We start from the raw sequence: 20,797 nt of genomic DNA on the forward strand, positions 1-20,797 counted from the left end.
AATTTGTTTCTTTTAAAAAGATTTTACTTTCCTTTTTTTTTTTTTTCCTTCTTATTCTTATATATTTTTTTAAAAAAAATTCTCACTATACTCCTGAATTCAAATCCTCACTCCACAATAATAAAATATTTTAATGTAAAAATATTATGTGTGGTGTATATAAATATATATATATATATATTTTCGACATTGTTGTATGAGATTTGTTATCCACTTGAAATTGCAAAAGAACCAAACAACTGGCTGCCATACTGACCTACACATTATTTGCCCATGGAAAAAGGTCACGGAAGAAGCAAAAGAAAAGAAAAGAAAAGAAAAGTGAAAGAGTGGTTGTAAGATAATCATAGGCTTGGAGAGAAAAACCAAGCCACCATCAACCCTCTCTCTCTCTCTCTCTCTCTCTCTCTCTCTCACACACACACACACACACACAGACACAGAGTTACAGATCTTTGTCCCTGTAAAAGGTTTTCAACAGACAAGAAAAACCCAAATCCCCTCTCTGTCTCTCTTCACCATCCGTGACCAAGGTGAGTGTATTATTGAGTGAAGCAGACAAAGGTTGCTAGCCATTGTCCATCCCTCCTCTCTTATCATCTCCTTCAGCTCTTTTTGGTGCCCTTTTTCTCTCTGCATTTTCTCACTGATAATACTGGTGGAAAATATTCAAGGACCTTCTGTTTGGCTTGCCATTAGTGATTCCAATCTTTCCCTGAAAATGAGGGAAAGTAAGAGAAAATGCCAAATTAAAGAAGAAAAAAGAAAGTAAACCAAGACAATTTTTTCCCCTCTTGCCCCCATACATTTTCTTGCAATTTCTTTATAGTTGCAACATTCAATTAGAAAATGAGGAAGCATGGATGGCAGCTTCCACACCATCCTCTCCAGGTCCTTTTCCCTCTCTAGCATATATACAGTTATACACATATATGTGAATTTTTATGATGTTCTAATACTGACTTTGGGTGTTTGTTTGTACCCATCTGTGCAGGTGGTAGCTGTTGCTGTATTTATGGCATTGGGGTTTGCTTTCTATGTATTCTTTGCCCCTTTTGTTGGGAAGAAGGTGTTTCAGTATATTGTGATAGGACTCTACACTCCTCTTGTGAGCCATTTCTCATTATATATTTCTTATTCTCCTTTTTTGTCTCTGCATGCATTTTTTGTTTCTTCAATAGTGCTGAGATCTGTGTTTTCCTCTGTTTTTTTTTTTTTTTTTTTTAAATTAGTTTTCTCATCAGTAGTTCTGATGTTCTTTAGCTGCTAAAGGAGGGGAAATTGTGTTGCTTGTTCTATAGATTTTAGTTGTAAAACTAATGGATCCCTAATTGTACACATTCTGAACATATTAAATTGCGAGACCCATATTCTGACAAAGGATTTAATATCCAACTTTCTTCTTCTTCTTCTTCTTTTTTTTAGCAACTTTCTTCCAAAGGTTCTCTATCTGATAATGCAAATGGGTTGCTTGACTTTCAGATTTTAATTGCACTTGTTATGTACTTAAATTTAGTCCATTGAAAGATTGGATTTTGTTCCATTTTCTGACAACATTTAATAATGAACTTGGATTTTGCTATTTAAGTTTCAAATGTTGAAAAATCCCAGAACATTGCAATTTTTAGCAATCACTGTTGTTAGAATAAGGCAATCAAGAGAGTCTCTCATGACAAGAGCCATGACCTTTCTTTAATTACTGGATTGAGAGAGTTTTTGAGATCTAGGAAAAGTTAGATACATCTCTTAATCCAACAGTTAAAAAGAGAGCTCATGACTCTTGTCATGAGAGGGCTCTGTTGGCGGCCTTATTTCAATAACTATTCCTGAAATCCATTTACCCACATATGAATAAGCTCTCCATAAATTCAGCCCAACAATTGGCCAAATCCCGTGGTTGTTTGTTGAATTTTGTTGCACATTGATTGATTTGGAATTTTGGATAGGTATTAGGTTATATGAGTAGTAGTGTTTGACATTCGTTATGAATTTGTTTAATCCAAAGCCTGTCTAACTAGTGTTTTTTACATCATTGTGAACTTCAACTTTGAATTTGTGGAAACTAGCTGTTTCATCTTAGCAGTTGAAACAAGTAATCGTTGGATGCTAGGATAATTTGTGTGTTTGGATTTGTTAAAGGATTTAATTGATGGTTAGGATAATTTGTGTGTTTGGTTTTGTAAAAGGATCTAATTGATGTTTATTGTATTTGCATCGAAAAATATCGTTTTGAGGCCAGTCATACGAAGCGTAGCCTTTTGTAGGAACTTGAGTAAAAAATTACCCATTAATTGATGCAATTGCTGGTTATTGCATCATGATTAGAAGAGTGACTCAAGTTAATCCCCATTCATGCAAACATTAGTACATTTTAAATCTCTTTTGCAGTTTATACTTCTTATCCATACTAAGTTTAGAATATAAAACTCCAGTGGCAAGTTTAGCATCTCCAGCTGTGTCATGGGTGATAAATAATCATTTGTTTCTGTGTGATGCACAAACTATTTATGTACTGGTTGTTCCTATTACTGTTTAAATAGAGTACTGCTACCAACTAAAAGGAAAAAAATTGCTTATCAAACTTGAAACTACTGAACAAAGTGTAGAAAAAAGTTAACAAAGAATCAATCTCTTCAAGATCTTTCATAACTCACCTGTGAGCAATGACATCCTTATTACAAGTCATATCATTTATTCAATCAAACACTGTATTTTAAGTGAACTTCTTCTGAGCTAAGTTTATGCATGGTGTAGCTTTCGGAATATATTTTTTGTTCTCATAAAGCTGAAAACAGTTTAAAATATTTTATATGACAGTTTTCAGAAATTGAGTTAGAAGAAGGCCTAATTTAAGAAATTAATCTTTTGTAGTTCCTTGAAAATTGTTTTATGAATTTCAAAGTTCTTGAAAATTGTTTTCACCATACTAGAATTTAGTCAACCAAATCATACACGTGTGCATCTGGATTACCTTTATACATCAATTGATTTCTTGCTGTGAATATGAACCTTTCTAACTCAATTTACAGTTCACATAGGCTAAATTATCTTTCCTTGTTGCAAAACTAAAATTACAAAAATCATTTCCTTAAAATGTCTCTCTAAGCCAAAGTTCATGTCAACACAACTTAATATCAGACTTCGTACCATAAGAAGATAAATTTTCTAAAACTGAAAGTTGTAGAATTTGGATGCTAATTTGAAGTTATTATGTTGCTTTGTTTTTATCTAATTTATATTTGTGGGATAGTAGACGCGCGAGGTGGGTAATCTCTGTATATTGTAGGTCTCTTTACTTAATAATAGTTATTGTTTACTTGTTGAGAGACTTTCGGTGCTATTATATGTGAGATTAGCACACAAAGACGTATATGCATGTGTTCTAGTTGCATGCTGCTTGATCCAAAAAAAATAAAAATAAAAAGAAGTTGCATACTTCCAAATTGTAGTTGTATATGATTTTCAGCAACAACATTCCCTGGAATGTAGTAATCAACTGACAGTCAATATTTCCCACATGTCTCAAATATACAGTATCAGTGAAACCTTTTCTCTGTAATCAAGCTAGTGGAATTAATAGATTTAATGGCAAATGACCTTATATTGAAGTTCCCTATGGACTTTTTATGAAATAAATGATTATGTTTTAATCACAATTTTTGGTAGGTACATTTTAGTTACAAATTGAAAGTAGAATTCTGAATTCCTTGAATCTGAGATTGCAAGTGTCATTGGTGGGGTAATGTGATTTCTGCAACCTATTTCTACGTACAATATAAGATAGGCCTAGATTAGTCTTCTTTGTAATTCACTGTATATGGTTAAGAATTTGTCATAAATATGAAAACTTATCCCTCATGACTCATCCTATCCCTTTTTGCTGTTGCATTATTGGATTCTTAATAGAACTTTAAATATATTCTTTGCAGATTACATGCGTCTTTGGCCTATATATTTGGTGTGCGGCAGCTGATCCCGCCGATCCTGGAGTCTTCAAGTCCAAAAAATATCTTAAAGTTCGGGATAGAAAAAGGCAGGCCCCATTCAAGGAATCTAAATTAGGTGGGGAATCAAATTCATCAATACAAGATGCCAATGCTGCAACAGTTGAAGCTTATGCTACTGAAATTGAAAAGAAGAATGCACAAGCTCACCGTTCATCTTGTTTTATGGCTCTTTTAGCGTTACTTCCTTGTGCTTCTATGTGCAACTTCTCAAATTCTCACGAAGAATCTTCTGAGCAACAAATGAGCGAAGATGGCATGTTCTACTGTAGTTTGTGTGAAGTAGAGGTGTGTAGGTGCATCTGACATTAAGAGTGATGTCTATGTTTTTCTTAATTGTTGTTTAAACGCTTTCCTTATTCTGTAACAAGGAAAAAAGTACCAGCAGGTGCATCTCAGCTATTATCTTCTCAATGCCATGGTATTGAGAAGCTTGGCATTCCACTTTACTGGTTCCACCAATGATGTTTCCAGAAACATAATTTGATTGTTGCTTTACATATCAAACTCACTGGACCAAGAACCTATCTAGCCTCCACTCCAATATTTATTGATGGATTTTCTTAGTTGCTTATATGATTCAAATAATTATTCGCTTGCAGGTTTTCAAGTATAGCAAGCATTGCAGAGTTTGTGACAAATGCGTTGACCATTTCGATCACCATTGCAGGGTATTACTGGATAATTTATTGGTTGGACTTCTCCTATTTTATTGACATTACTTTTAATGCCTATTTTATCTTCTGTTTTGTAGTGGCTCAATAACTGTATAGGCAGAAAGAACTACAGGCAGTTCTTCACCCTCATGGTTTCGGCCCTTCTATTGGTAAGCATGGGCCTCCATACTACGTGTATTTCTGTCCAATGTTGCCTTCAACTTACCCAGCTTCCAGAATCCACATACCCCAATTCTCACCAGTCTTTGTGCAAACAGCTCTAATTCCCATCAGGGCATACTCTCGTCTTGATTTAGAATTCTGAACAGTGTGGTCATTCAGTTGATGTATTTATTATTTTTACGTACTGATACTATGACCATGTCGAGAATTGTTTTTCGGAACTCTGTGAAGTAAATCTGATTACTTAAGGATAACAACATAAAAAACCGTTTTACCAAGCATGCATTTTTTCCAGCCATCTATCATTATTATGATTATGATAATTATTACTAGTAACTATTTTCCCAGGTGAGATAGTCCCAACGATAACTCAATTATTCAACCACCGTCATCCATATTTACCCGCATTATTAGTTCATGATTAGCTCCCAAATTCTCTAGAATCGGCCTTGGTCTCAAATATTTCTGAAATCCTGAAGTTTTCACCCTCAAATGACATGGAAAATCCATAAAATCGCCTCGAAGAGTAGGTGTGTTTACATATCATTCTTTAGTTTTGTTGATTACTGACAGATATATACATGGTTTTTGCACCTTGGACTTGAAATTGCAGCTTGTGCTTCAGTGTTCAATCGGAATCCTTGTAATGGTCTGCTGCTTTTTTGAGCGCAAGAGATTCTCTGCAGAAATCACCTCAAGATTAGGAAACAGTTTTTCAGTGTTTCCCTTTGTTATAGTTGTGGTGCGTGTTCTATTATTTTCCTTATCCTTTCAAATTAAATTGTTCTGTCTGTTGTTTTGTTTAAGTTGATGGACTACCCATGCTGGTCAACCTTATGAAATTCCCAAGCTTCTGTTAACTCACAATCAACATAAACCCCTGGGGGGAAAAATAGTCGGTCTCAGTGCATAAGACTTAGCAAGTGGAAGGTCTTGAATTTGGTTGGCTTTCTGCGTAAGGGCCAGACATCTTCCCAGGTTTTTGGCAAGCAATATGAGTGGGCAGTGCCCTATCCGTATGAGAAGATTACTTGGCAAAAGCTCTTGATCCGTTATTAGAGAAAAAAGGCAAATGGAAAACCAAGCAAAATAATCCTTCATTCAATATTAGTATCCAGCCCAGTGCTGGTTCTCTTTGCAACTCACAAAATGTAACTTTCACATTGTGACAGGCAGTATGCACCATTTTAGCCACGATTGCGATCCTGCCTCTTGCTCAGCTTTTCTTCTTTCACATTCTTCTCATAAAGAAGGTAAGCCTTGATGTCATCCTTCGTGCCTAATTCTGTAGATTCTGCGATGATGCTCTTCTCTTTTCTTTTCTTTTTTTCTTTTCTTTTTTTTTTTTTTTTTTTTTTTTCCAATATTTATTTTGTTCTTTGGAAAAACATTTCTGGCTATTTTTTCCGTGTTTGGAAAAGCATGTTGGATTGAAATTTATCAGGGAAAACAAAAACCAATTAATTAATATGTTAAATACTCAAATTGTCTACCCTTTCGTGACAGGGTATTAGCACATATGATTATATCATAGCTTTGAGGGATCAAGAACAACAAGGAGTTGGAGTTCAGCAAAGTCCCCAGATGTCACATATTAGCTCCATTACTGGGTTTAGCAGTACAAGTTCCTTTAATAACATCCACCGAAGTGCATGGTGTACACCTCCACGCCTATTTCTTGAGGATCAGGTATGATTGACCAATTCGTTCTTCATCTTGGAGAGAATTTGAATAACATGTTGAATCATAGATATCAAACAATGTTGTGACGTGTTGACTAAAATTATAGGTTAATAACTTATTATATGGCGGACTCTTTGCTGCAGGTCTCTATTGTAACATTTATCATTTATACTGTCTGAAATTAATAGTTTGGGCTGGTCACTACCTTTAAACAGATTGATTTTGTTGTACAAGGTTTTCTAGTTGGAACTTGGAACTGACCTACAGCCACATTTTTGATGTGTTAAAAAGCATGTATTCGTGGAATGACTCAATTATATTTCCATAGAATTCAAGTCCAATTTTCGTATGTCAATTGCCCAATTGTTCAAGTCATCCAAGTGGTAATAGAATTCATAGGAGTAATTTGTCTTTCTACTGTTTGGGAGAAAAAATATCCTTTGAAGAATTTATAGAGTAGAGAAATGTATTTAAAGAAACTAATTTTAAATAGTTTAAGAATAAAATTCATTGCAAATAATTTTTTTAAAAAAAAATAGTTTAAGAATAAAATTCACTTCAAATAGTTTTGGAAAGACAAATTGCAAGGATGACTTTTTGGTACAGTTTTTTTTTGAAAATAATTTTCAAAAACTCTAAAATCTGAAAACAGTTCTCAAAGGCTAGGAAAACAGTTTTCTAGAACAACTTTCAATTTCAGTTCTCAAAGGCTACGAAAACAGTTTTCTAGAACAACTTTCAACAAATTGTTAAAGCAGCGAATTTTCCGAATGGTTTATGTTATTCCAGAATTATAATAAAACCCCCGCCAAGAACCCTTCAGAGATAGTTTGCAAAGTTATATATGACATTTTTCACTTCTCATGGTTTATAGAATTAAATAATATTGAGCCAATATAACTGTGTTTGGATCCTAAACACTTGTGAGTCTGTTGCCTTTTACGGTTGTGCCAACTGATGAGGATATCATGGTCCAGAGGAATGCTGCGGTAATTTCACCAAAGAGGTGAAACATGCCATACCTCATTTTCTGGTGAAATGAAATGACAGCAGAGTACCATTTTACTATTAGATTCAGCATAGTGATTGGGGCTGCTCACGATGCAATGATAATTGAAACAATAAATTCTAGATTAACTTTAGCAACTTTCAATTCTAGTATCAACTTTCTGATATAATTAATATTCAAAACTGTTCGTTTTATATTGATTTTGCTGCAATATTTGGTTCTCTCCAGTTTGATGTAGTTCCTCCAGACACCGCATCTGTTAAGTCATTAGGCAAAAAGATGGTAGGAGAGGAGCCAATTAAGAAAAAGAACCCTGGAGCTGTTAAGATCAGCCCATGGGCATTAGCGCGCTTGAATGCAGAAGAGGTTTCAAAGGTTGCTGCAGAGGCAAGAAAGAAGTCCAAAATTTTGCAGCCTGTGGTGAGACGGGAAGCTCCTTTTGGACAACAAGGAGCAGGCAGCAGTGGCCGTAGGATGGTCCCAAGACCTGATAACAATAACAGAAGACGAGCTGGTAAGTGGGTTCACCTACCGGTGGAGCAACCCATTGAAGAAGCTGCTGATGGCAATGGAAGTGATCTGATTCCCGAGACATCAACCAGTTTGGCGCCTCTTCAACTTGAAGCCAGGAGTGCATTCCGGACAAGCCTACCTACGTCCAGCTCAGCTGGTGTAATAGCTTCCTCTCCAGAGAGCAGCTTGGACTCCCCTGATCCCCACCCATTCTGGATCTCCTCATTAGGTGGTGAAGAGGCAAGGCGGTTCACAGGTCTATCATCAGCAGCTACTCAGAAGGGAATCACATTATCGAGATCAACAAGTGATGGTTATGAGCCATCCGGTGGGGAAGATAGTGACCGAGTACCTTCCAGGACTGTACAGAGGTCGACAAACTGGAGTAAACCGTCGCTAAATTAAAGGCATCATCTCCATCTCGCCAGGCTAACAATAGGGAGGTTTGAACTAGTGAAGTTTATTTAATTATGGAATACGGGTCATTTTCAGTTTACCAAGGTGACACATTTCAATATTCTTTCATATGTTGTCCAAGATCATCCACAATCAATCAGCAATCCCCAGCTTGGCCTCAGTGACATGATTTCTGGCTTTTGAGAACTTGGAATCTAAGTGGCGCGGAGAAAAGTTTTAACACGAGGAATAGAACTTGATTTTGGCTTCAGAATCATTGTAGCTTTTGGTCATTAGTTCTTGAGTTTAACACCGACCAGAAGGCAATGTTGCTTGTGGATCGTTTTACAAGAAGAAAAACTCAATGGTATCTTTGTAATCTCTCTTCTTGATTTGTGCTTTTGGCATTATTTTGGCTTTTTCCGCTATCAGAATTGTAATTTTTGTAACAATCCACATTATTAACTCAGTAATGTCTTGCAAGTTCTACAACTCTATGTGGTCGGAATTGCTTGAGTTGATGCTTGTCTGTCTACTGTTTCCTCTGCAATTTTTAGATGGATAAATTTATTTCCAAAAATATGAGTTAGAAAGGATGCTCCATTGGTTGCTAGAAAAAATTTTGGGGGGATATTATAGTATTATACCATAACATATATTTACAATATAATATATGTGCATATAAATCAATATTTATGAGTATATATATATATAGAAATAGATACTAATATTTTTGGGATGAAATTAGGATTAAGGAAATAATTTTGGGAAAAAAAATAAAAAACATATATAGAATTTTATGAAGAATGAGAAAATTCAGTGAGGGCACTTTCTATATTTTCATTAAAAATATATATATTATTATAAAATAGATATAGAATATAAGAAAGGAAGAAAATCAAGGGCGTGCCCCTCGCTTGGTCCTTAACTACCTCCGTCCCTGCTGCTTCCGACCAACAGTAGGATAAACAAAACAAAAATACACATAATACTCTTTTAATCCCAACAAAGAAAGGAAGAATAATCAATAATCATATCCAACTCAATGTATCAACAAGGCTGTTAAAAAACACTATATCTATTCCTTTTGTTAAACACTTGCATCAACTAAATAAGCACTAAAAGAGTAAATTATTAAAGTAAAAATAGATAACTACTAATTGTATTAAAATTCTTGATTTGATCTTTCTCTAGCTACTCGGCCTGTCCTTTTGTTGTTGTGGATGAACTAGTCAGTCAATAATTATGGACTCCAAAGGGTGCAGGCCATCCAGCTCCGGCGCCAACCTCAGTTTCCCTTGATGACGCGGCTGCTCTTTGACATGCGCCAATTGCAACACCCACCGGATAAAACTTCCTACATTATTGTTGTTGTCGGTGGATGCAAACTTTTCCGCCATAGAAGAAAGGCCGAGCTTCTGAGCCAACGATGATCCAGACACGGACATGATTGATGAAAGTAGGATCAGCGACAGAGAAAACAAACGTACACTAGAATGAAGAAGAGGGTGGTGGGTGTGGGTAGAGTCTTGTGTTTTATATAGAGTAGGTATTCTTCTTATGGAAAGTCGGTGACAGAAAGAGTAACCAAGTTTATTTCTATTCTGCTCTTTCTTTCCTTACCTATGAAGAAACAAACTGGACTGAGAGTGTGTCCTGTTTCAAATAGGAGTTGGAATTTTGAAACATGAGCATTCAGCTTCACCCTCAACTCTTTTATTATTAGGGATTATTACATATAAATGAACTTAGTGGCCCATATTTACCCATACATTGAGTCAAAGTCAATAATTTCTCTAAAATGTGTTTGACCTAAAAGCTAAGGTGGCACATGAAAAAATACTGTTTCATATTTCTGTTACCTAAAATACCCTTCTTCTTATTTTATGTGTTGCCTAAAATGCCCTTTTGCAAAGGTACCATTTTTTTTTTTCCAAAGGTACCACATTTTTGGACTGAAGGTACCACTTTTTGGCGTGCAGGTACCATGTTTTCTAAACACTCATTTAGCTAGATTGGAGAATATTTTGTGTTATTCGTGGCTTTAACGGAGCTGTTTATGGATGTAATGTGCAACCTAATAAGCGGTGTGGGGTTTAATACCATTTTCAATTGCAAAAATACTTGTTTTTGGCGTCGAGGTACCATGTTTTCTAAACACTCTAGCTAGCTTGGAAAATATTTTGTGTTATTCATGGCCCTAATGGAGCTATTTATTGATCCACTGTGCAACCTAATTAGCGATGTAGGGTGTAATATCATTTTCAATTGCAAAAATAAGTCTCTTTTGCGAAGGTACCACTTTTTTTCCAAAGGTACCACGTTTTTAGACTGAAGGTACCACTTTTTGGCGTCCAAGTACCATATTTTCTAAACACTCGTTTAGCTAGATTGGAGAATATTTTGTGTTATTCATGGCATTAATGGAGCTGTTTATGGATGTAATGTGCAATTTCAATAGCGGTGTGGAGTTTAATACCATTTTCAATTGCAAAAAAAAAGTCCTTTTTTTTAGCATCAAGGTACCATGTTTTCCAAACACTCTAGCTAGCTTAGAGAATATTTTGTGTTATTCATGGCCCTAATGGAGCTATTTATTGATCCAATGTGCAACCTAATTAGCGGTGCGTGGTGTAATACCATTTTCAATTGCAAAAATAAGTACCTTTTGAGAAGGTACCACTTTTTTTCCAAAGATACTACATTTTTGAACTGAAGGTACTACTTTTTGGCGTCCAGGTACCATGTTTTCTAAACACTCGCTTAGCTAGATTGGAGAATATTTTGTATTATTCATTGCGTTAAAAGAGCTATTTATGGATGTAATGTGCAACCTAATTAGCGGTGTGGGGTTTAATACCATTTTCAATTGCAAAAATAAGTCTTTTTTTTTTTTTTTTTTGCGTCGAGGTACCATATTTTCTAAACACTTTAGCTAGCTTTGAGAATATTTCGTGTTATTCATGGCCCTAATGGAGCTATTTATTAATCCAATGTATAACTGAATTAGCCAACAAGCTACCAGGTACCATGTTTTCTAAACACTCGCTTAGCTAGATTGGAGAATATTTTGTGTTATTCATTGCATTAATGGAGCTGTTTATGGATGTAATATGCAACCTAATTAGCGGTGTGGGATTTAATATCATTTTCAATTGCAAAAATAAGTCTCTTTTTTTGGCGTCGAGGTACCATGTTTTCTAAACACTCTAGCTAGCTTTGAGAATATTTTGTGTTATTTATGGTCCTAATGGAGCTATTTATTGATCCAATGTGCAACTTAATTAGCCAACAAGCTACCATTCACATCATGGAAGCTCACTATTTCCATCTTAATCCATCAAGGCTTATAAGATGTAATTTCCTCGACTTTTGATATAATTTTTGCTGTAGAGTAATTTCTTAGTGTAACTTAGTTGTTAGTACTATAGCTCAATGTTCATTTGCACTTTTCCATGTTATATATTCTGCACGGTTAGTGAAAATTTTCCAAAGGCCATTTGTTGGTAGGAATCAGTGATTTTTATTATTATTATTTTTTGAAGTTGTCTTTTGTCTCTTAATATCAAATATATATATATATATACCTAGTACAAATCTGTTAATTCTTTCATAGTTGTATTAATTGGACAATTTTTTTTTTTCGTGTTACCCATAATAGTGCTGTCTTTTTGGGCGAATTATAAATTCTTTTTTAATTTTGATGATTCTTTTTAAAATTATTATTATTCAAAGTTTCGAATTGTCTGTTTTTATATTGTTTTTGTTCTTTATTATTATTATACAGTGCCTTAATATCTTAATTTTTATTGCATGTGACAGTTACAGAGACAAAGTGGTTCTTTTGTTCCAACTACACACAGAGACACAGAGAATGCATGTCCATCAAATACACAAACAAGAGAACTCTCACTAGGACCACATAAAGGAAAAGGCCACAAAATGGTTTATCACATAACAAGGAAATACATACCTATATTTACCCAATTGGGAGCTAGAGGATGTGGGATAGGAAGATCTCAAAATCCAAAAAGTACTTGAAATGATGTGGGATATGGGACATATGTAATGTTGAACAGTGTCATTTTTTTTGCTGCTATTTTGCAATCTGTTGGTGTGAGCTATTTTTCTACTTTTAAAGAAGAATAGCTGTGCAACTTTTTATTGTGGAATAGGTTGGTATGTTTTTGCAACCATTGTATGGCGTATTATACTGGCATATACCTTAAATGGAATGAAATGAAGTTCTCTTTTGCATTGGGTTTTTATGAATTAATATTGTATGGCTTATTATATTAGAGCCTTACTGAATTTTCTTCGACTATTACATGAATGTAGTATCAAAAATATTTCATTCCAAAATTGAAGCAGTTGAATGAATAAGGGTAGTTTTGTAACTCTGCAATGGTCAATAAAGTTAAAAATGTCATTTCAGCCATTATAAAGGGCAAAATTGACCTTCTACCCATTTATTCATCCTGACATCAGTACTAAACGTCTGTTACTTAAAGGCAGGGGGTAAGTTGATACGTATGATATTACACCCTACACCGCTAATTAGGTTGCACAGTGGATCAATAAATAGCTCCATTAGGGTCATGAATAACACAAAATATTCTCCAAGCTAGCTAGAGTGTTTAGAAAACATAGTACCTCGACGCAAAAAAAAAAAAGGACTTATTTTTACAATTGTATTAAACTCCACACCGCTAATGAGGTTACACATTACATCCATAAACAGCTCTGTTAATGCCATGAATAACACAAAATATTCTCCAATCTAGCTAAACGAGTGTTTAGAAAACATGGTACCTGGAGGCCAAAAAGTGGTACCTTCAGTCCAAAAACGTGGTACTTTTGGAAAAAAAGTGGTACCTTCGCAAAAGGGACTTATTTTTGCAATTGAAAATGGTATTATACCCTACACCGCTAATTAGGTTGTACAGTGGATCAATAAATAGTTCCATTAGGATCATGAATAACACAAAATATTCTCCAAGCTAGCTAGAGTGTTTAGAAAATATGGTACCTCGACGCCAAAAAAATGGACTTATTTTTGCAATTGAAAATGGTATTAAATCCCACACCGCTAATTAGGTTGTATATTACATCCATAAACAGCTCCATTAACGCCATGAGTAACACAAAATATTCTCCAATCTAACTAAACGAGTGTTTAAAACATGGTACCTGGACATCAAAAAGTGGTACCTTCAATCCAAAAATGTGGTACCCTTGGAAAAAAAGTGGTACCTTCGCAAAAGGGCATTTTAGGCAACACATAAAATAGGAAGAAGGGTATTTTAGGCAGCAGAAATATGAAACAGTATTTTTTTCATGTGCCACCTCAGCTTTTGGGTCAAACACATTTTAGAGAAATTATTGACTTTGACTCAATGTATGAGTAAATATGGGTCACTAAGTCCATTTATATGTAATAATCCTTTATTATTATTACTCCCTCCAAAGGGTGTGTTTTTGGGAAAAACAACTTTTTAAGAGTGTCATTTTTTATAATATTTTTTTTAATAGTAATATGGGATGAATTTCTTAATATGCCCTTATAGCAATTTATGAATAGGGTACAAAAGTAGTTTGTCTTAACCCAATCATTTAATGCAGTGAACTTTCAAATTTGAATTGTGGGATCACAATAGCTTCTTTTAAGAAGTTTTAATTACTTTTATAATTTCAAGACAAAGAGTATATTAGGAATATTAAAAAAATAGTGTATTGAATTTTGAAGCATGATACTTGTTTTGGAACAGTCAAAAAAGTAAAGTAAGACATTTATTTTGAGACGGAAGGAGTATTATTTAAGATAATAATAATGTACTCGGCTTAGAGCCTCTTTTACGAAAGTTTTAGGACATGCCACCACTCAGACAAAAACTTTTTTGTGACTGTCTACAGTGCAATGTGTACATCTAATAGTTTATTATCAGCGTGTGTAATGCACGCGCGGGCATATTTATTACACAAAATGGATGCAATAAAATTTTGAATAAAGTGCAAAAAAAACCCCTAAACTATTGTTCTTTTACAAATAACCCCCTAAACTATAAATTTGTTGTAATTAAAGACAAACACGTTCCAAAAGATTATTTTATCCTTTCTCATTAAAATTTTCGTTTCTTCTTAAATATTTTTGTTATCTTTTCTCTTACGGAGTATCTAAATTTAAATGATATCATTTACCTTAATTTTACTATTAGTATCAATTTAACATAAATTGGGAAAAAACAAAAAAAAAATTTGTAACTACCATTTTCTAAAATTATTAACTTATTATTAAAACTTTACTATTTATAATAAAGCTTAATATACTTGGTTTAAACTCTTTTACTTTGAAAAAATATATTCTTTTTCATACAATATATAATATATTCGTGAAAAATTAATAAATTACTTAAATAAAAAAAACCTTATTTACTAACGGGCAAGTGACCTAGCGGTATCGGCCTCTTACCTTCCAACCTTCCAAAGAGAGGTTAGGGGTTCAAGTCTCAGAAGAGACATGTGTGTGTGAGTACTAACTAGAAAAAAAAAAAAAAAAAATTACCTTATTTTTTATGCAATATATTCGAGGTAGAGCCAAAAATTAAATTCAGGGGGACAGTGTAAAAAAAAAAAAAAAAAAATTCAATAATTACGACAACAAATATAGATTCTATAGATCAAGAGAGAAAGAAGAAAGAAGAAAAATTACTCAAAATAATAACAATATGTCAATCAATGAGTAATTTAAGAAAGATAAATAGTTAACAAAAAAAATTAAAAGGAAAGAATATTGAAAGAAAAAAAAAAATTGGACTTTGATTCAAAAAGGAAAATTTGACTTTTTATAAATGAAATTAAATGAATTTAAAGAGTAAAAAAGAAAAAAAAAAAAATACCGAATTTAAGAGAAAATTTTAGAAAATGAAAATTTTAGGGGGTTCATATATACATGTAAAAATATATAAATTTAGTATATATATTTATAGTAAACCCCAGGCCAGGAGGGGCACGTGCCCTCTCTGGGCATACACGGCTCCGCCCCTGATATTATATTCATGAAAAATTTGGAAATTACTTTAATTGTTTTTAAATTTTCTACTTAAAGATTTATATTTAAACAATTAATTTAAAAAATTAAAGGTAAATTTATGCAAATTTAATGGAGAATATGTCATCAAATTAATATGAATTTTTTTTTTTTTTTTCATAATTTATTTCAATAACAAAAAAAATCAAGTGTAATTCGATAAGAAATGGCATTATAATTATTTAACAAAAAATAGTTAAAACATTGTGGCATTTTGCAACAAAATATGATAATTCAGGGGTATTACGCTCAAAATATAATTTAAGAAAGTTATTTGTAAATTTAAACATAGTTCAAGGGAATTTTTCTTGCACTTTACCCCTAAAAAATTTCTCCACTAGCATGTGCTCTATCGTGTTCATATTAGAGACCGATACTCTTCAAGTGCTTATGGATTAATTATGTTGTAATCTTCCAGCTTGCTGGTTGTGCCTACTTTGGGTTGATAGTTTTAAGTGTTGCATTGTGTGGTCCTGTAGGATTTCGGTTTCCTTTCTTATCCTCGACTGGTGGAAATGGGGACTTTTCTGATGGATTCATGGGGTACACCACAGCTTGGAAATCTGGTATAAGATTTTATTGATTATTAATTAAATAAATAAACGAAAGGAAAAAGAATAAATGAATAATATAATGCTGACAGGGAATTGTAAAGGATTGTGAATTTCACTCCAAAAAAAAAAAAAAAAAACAAAAAACAAAGCACTCAAACAATCCAATCCGGAGCTGAGCTCACAAAACCAACCCCCCCCCCCCCCCCCCCCCCCCCATGTTTTGAGCATTCAGGGCTCCACCTAAAAATTAAAAATAAGGCATCAGTAACATGTAAAATTAATTTAAGAACCAAACAAAACACCTGCTGCACTTTTTGTCTTTCAACAGGACCTTGCTAAAAACATGCCGAGTTTAAAGGACAAGTCATTCCTTGCTGACAATTTCCAAGCAACATTTCTCGCTACAAAGTTACAAGGTAAGCCAAAGTACAGTGAACAGCTAACAAGACGCCTAAAGTGCATTACTACATGTATGCATTATAGATATAAAGTGCATGTAGGTTTCTATGACTAATAATTTCATCGATGGTTTTTAATGCAAAAACGGATCACTAATGGATGGAACACCACCCAAGAGAAGATCAGATTTCAATATGCTGGTGCCCAGGATGGTACCAAAACTTTCCACTACAGGAGCAGTATCCTGTACAGGTAAATATTCCTTTCCATTATATGACCTTCCGAGAAAAGGAAAAATATACATATAAATTATCTCAAATTCTGAATCACCTGTTACCATACTCAATTTACATGAATCTAACAATTCAAGCAACTCTTGAAAATCAAAAGCAAGCCACATAATTCCAACTTAAAATTAAGGTTGGTCGGAACAAGTTCGCGACTTATATCAGAAGGGATACAGTAGGATGTGTAAGACGTATAGCTCATAAGTTTGTGTATGGGTAGAGGACCTTCAATCCAACCAAGAATGTCAACACTGTAAGCAACAACCATCGGAAGAATTATTCATAAATATTTATGTAAGTAATTAAGACCTGGAGATAAATATACGCACTAATCACAAACAAAAGCAGCTAAATTCATTTCCCACTGCACATATACTTGCATTCTATTTACAATCGTACAAAAACAACTCACTAAGAACACAAAAATGTGTAATTCACTCACATCCTCATTCCAAGACTCTAGTGTAGTGCAACATCCTCGTAAGTGCTTTTGATAATCTTGTGAACTTATAAACGTAGTGTGACCTTGTACATATTAATGGATAGTAAGGTCACTTTTGATTGAGACTATAGATTAGTGTACATTCAAAAATATCCAAACCTTCAAATTCCAGATAAAGAAGAAACCACATAAGCATCACAAACAAAAGCAGCTAAATGACAGATAAACCCTACCTCAACTCTTTTTGAGATTGATGTATATCCAAAAACATAAGAAATCTCGAGACTTCTAGAAAAGGAAGAAACTACATATGCACAAGATCACAACCCTATAATTCACCTAAGAACAACAACCCCCCAACAACACACACCCACACACCACCAGGCAAAAAAAAAAAAAAAAACTCAAATTGGATTTTCATGGCCCTACTTTTAGAAGCCGGAGGAAATGTCAGGAAATCCAAATATAGCCCATATCTCCTTGTCATTTTATGCACTTGATGGGATATGAAATACCTTTTACTTTATAAATAGTGTTGTCTTGAATCGGATTTTATTTTATATTGACATTTGAGAATATGTACTAAGACTTCTCTTGTAACCATTTTTAATAAAAAAAATAAAACCTACGCTGATTCACCTTCAAAGGTGTCTGAGCTAAATCAGTCTGCGGGACTTGGACGTTGAACCCATTTCATATGATGGGAGTTTCCGGAGTATTGGGCGTTGCTTTGCTCTGCACTATTCATGGTACTACCGTGCAAGAATTGTATGGGAGTCGGAGGGACTTCCCGAATACTGTACTCCGTGCAGCTATTGTTCATTGGTTCTTGTTATCAGTTGAAGACCCAAGGAAGACTCAGGGTCAAGGAATCTTTCAACAAGCGGAAATTAGCTCCTTCATGCGCCTAGCAGACAGATAGAATACATTCTTACTTGTTCTAGCTTATTACCTTCACACGAAAAAAAAAAATTCTTATACTACTAGTTTGGCCTTTCAAGTGAAATTCCTGGGTCCACCCTACGCCTCAAATAACACCCCTTAGGTTTCAAACTACTTTATGTGTGATCTTTCCACATCGTAGGTTTCCCCATGTTGTTCACAAGCTCTTGGCTCAAACTATCCTTGTCTAAAATACAATATCCTAGTTCCATTTACTTAGGTATATATATAATCGAGCTAAAACATTTTATTGCAAACGCATAACCAAGAAGCTTTAAAAAATAAGATTAATGGACATTAAATGTATACGAAAGTCTCACACTCTCCACATTTATCACATATTTTGATTTTATATGCAACGAATAACAAAATACATCACACGGAACAAAATGCGGCTCAACAAAACACAATTCCCAGATCTGTTCCCGAATATCAGATTTACATGCCTGAATTTTAATATGTCTCTCAATTAACAAATGACAACTCAAACTAAAAGCAATCACTCTAAATATGTTTCATATTTTTTATATTTTTATTCTCTTTCTTAAAAGGACATGCAATAGTTTTAGAATTGTATGGCAGGATGTGCTGTTATACATAAACAGAAAGTGTGCCATCTAGACTATTAGATTCCTTTCTCTTGATGGTCATAATGTTTCTTTGTACTTCCCAGCATGCAACTTTAATCCATTGATTTGAAGGGCTAAGCTGGGTAAACTATTAAATTTTGATGCTTCATTGGTAATTTGGTATGTTAATTTTGGATGCATAATCATTAAGAAAGGTAGTAAAACATTTATTATTCTAATTTTTCTATGTCAATTACCCATATGACACAACGACTCACTACTAGTCCAACTGTGGTTGAACTACAATCTCAAACTAATTGCATACTTTTAAGAAATAGGGTTATCAATGGAAGTTGACTCAGTCTATTGAGTGCTACATGGCACATTAAAATGCAAATTGGTTGTATAACAAGGAGAGACTTACTGTAATAGGATTCAAAAAAACTACTGAAAAGCACATGCTTGTTTTAAATGCTCATTAAAGAACAAGGAGTCAAGTGACATTATAAATTCTACCCAACACACAATTTCTGCATTGCTGTTCTCCAGAGATACATGCATAACATAATAAGAATCCTTTTCATTCAAAAGCATCATCAAGCTTTAACAAAAATTAAATTGACAATCCAGTAGTATCTACAAGTCTCGGATTCGTCATCATCACATTTCTTTGTTATTATACACAGAGTAAAAACAGCAATACATAAGCAAACAACGCCCAACAAACCACAAACTAAAAGTAGAGACATGACAAGCCCACTACTAACCTCAAACCTTATTAAGCTTGAACAACAGAGACAACATGAGGAACCTTCTCATCATCGAAAGGCAAGCTAATATAGTCTCGAGCAAACTCCTCCGCAATCTCCCAAGCCAATTCACCATGAATGGCCTTACAATACATGTACAACACAGTGTTTGCAGCCACATTGTGAAGCATTGCCATAGTCAGAAAACTCGAACTCACCACAATCTGACCAATGAACGCCCAACTCTTCCACCCATCAGTAACACCACTCAAATTCGCCGCAGCCGACACCGCACTGCTCCACACCAGAACCCCAATCAAAGCACCGAAAAACAAGAACAACGACAACGACACCCCTCTCATCCCCCTCACCAAATACGTGCTCCGCCGCAACGGCTCCAACCCCCATTTCGATTCCACAACCACAATCACAAACGCCAATGCCCAATTCACTTGTAAATACACCAACACCACCAAATAAAAAATCAAAGCCACAACATAAACCCCAGCAAAGTAATTCGAATCGTAATCAATCTCAAACCCTAGAAATTCAACCCCTTTGATCATAGAAAACACTACAAGAGCAAACCCAGCACAAATCAAACCGATCACCATATGTGAAACAAACGATGTGGCCAATAGGGGTAGGAAAGAGTAGAAGAGGGATTTGATAGCGGAGGCGATTTTGACGGGTCTGCCGTAGAATCCGTGGAAGGTGCTGTAGGTGATTGAGGCGAGGGCGAAGAGAGAGAAGAGAAAGAGGAAGAGGGTGTAGAGGAGAGGGAAGGCTAGGGTTTGGAGGTTATGGTGGGAGGTGTGCGAGTCAGTGAATTGGAGGAGGAGTTTGGAGTTCCTGGGAGAGGATTGGAAGAGGGTTTGTTCGAGGGTTGGGTACATGATGAGAGAGAAAGAGAGAGGGAGGATGAAGAGGACGGAGAGGGCCAGGAAGTGGCGGGAGTGGGCGTTGATGATGCGCTTCGATTCGGAGAGGACGCCGCAGAAGTTGAGGGTCGGGGCGGAGGTCGACATGGTGGGAGATTTTTAGAGAGAGAAACTTGCAGGGTAGAAAGAGAAAGAGATGGGACGAGACTGTTGAAGCCTTGGAAGTTGAAGAGGAAGGAGGAAATGGGGAACGTATGATTGGATTCTTATGTATAGTTTGTACGTGTATTTGAGTATTATATTCGTTGGGACTTGGGGGAGGGGGAGAAGTATTTGTACTTTGTGGGACCCGCGAGAATTTGTGTTATTACATTAAATTTGGTTTTTTTTTTTTTTTTAAACATTAATTTTGGGTTTCCAAAAAAACTATCGCTTTGGTAATA

General features: G+C 34.8%; 2 protein-coding genes across 2 annotated transcripts; one reads left to right on the forward strand and one right to left on the reverse strand.

Annotated features, from left to right (window-relative positions):
- The first annotated feature begins 238 nt into the window (after positions 1 to 238).
- LOC132294824 (probable protein S-acyltransferase 22) lies at positions 239 to 8,941 on the forward strand. The gene is made up of 9 exons (XM_059792824.1): positions 239 to 891; positions 995 to 1,108; positions 3,930 to 4,292; positions 4,607 to 4,675; positions 4,759 to 4,830; positions 5,457 to 5,585; positions 6,016 to 6,096; positions 6,350 to 6,532; positions 7,764 to 8,941. The coding sequence occupies exons 1-9, from the start codon at positions 850 to 852 to the stop codon at positions 8,451 to 8,453; spliced, it is 1,743 nt and encodes a 580-aa protein (XP_059648807.1). The 5' UTR covers positions 239 to 849; the 3' UTR covers positions 8,454 to 8,941.
- Positions 8,942 to 19,284: 10,343 nt separating this feature from the next.
- On the reverse strand, positions 19,285 to 20,634 carry LOC132294825 (uncharacterized). Its single transcript, XM_059792825.1, has one exon. It carries the CDS (start codon positions 20,499 to 20,501, stop codon positions 19,503 to 19,505), a length of 999 nt encoding a protein of 332 aa, XP_059648808.1. The 5' UTR covers positions 20,502 to 20,634; the 3' UTR covers positions 19,285 to 19,502.
- Between the last annotated feature and the right edge of the window lie 163 nt (positions 20,635 to 20,797).

This window comes from Cornus florida, unplaced genomic scaffold, assembly GCF_030987335.1.
Source record: "Cornus florida cultivar Cherokee Brave unplaced genomic scaffold, ASM3098733v1 CherokeeBrave_3.0.0_Hap2_Chr02, whole genome shotgun sequence".
In the NCBI taxonomy this organism is placed as follows: Eukaryota; Viridiplantae; Streptophyta; class Magnoliopsida; order Cornales; family Cornaceae; genus Cornus; species Cornus florida.

What these genes read in the sequence shown, in the direction of transcription:
- LOC132294824 (XM_059792824.1), top strand. Translation starts at nt 850, where the DNA reads ATGAGGAAGCATGGATGGCAGCTTCCACACCATCCTCTCCAG. An exon ending in GTAGTTTGTGTGAAGTAGAG is followed by an intron (nt 4,293 to 4,606) that starts GTGTGTAGGTGC and finishes ATTCGCTTGCAG; the next exon opens with GTTTTCAAGTATAGCAAGCA. An exon ending in GCCTATTTCTTGAGGATCAG is followed by an intron (nt 6,533 to 7,763) that starts GTATGATTGACC and finishes GGTTCTCTCCAG; the next exon opens with TTTGATGTAGTTCCTCCAGA.
- LOC132294825 (XM_059792825.1), bottom strand. Translation starts at nt 20,501, where the DNA reads ATGTCGACCTCCGCCCCGACCCTCAACTTCTGCGGCGTCCTCTCCGAA.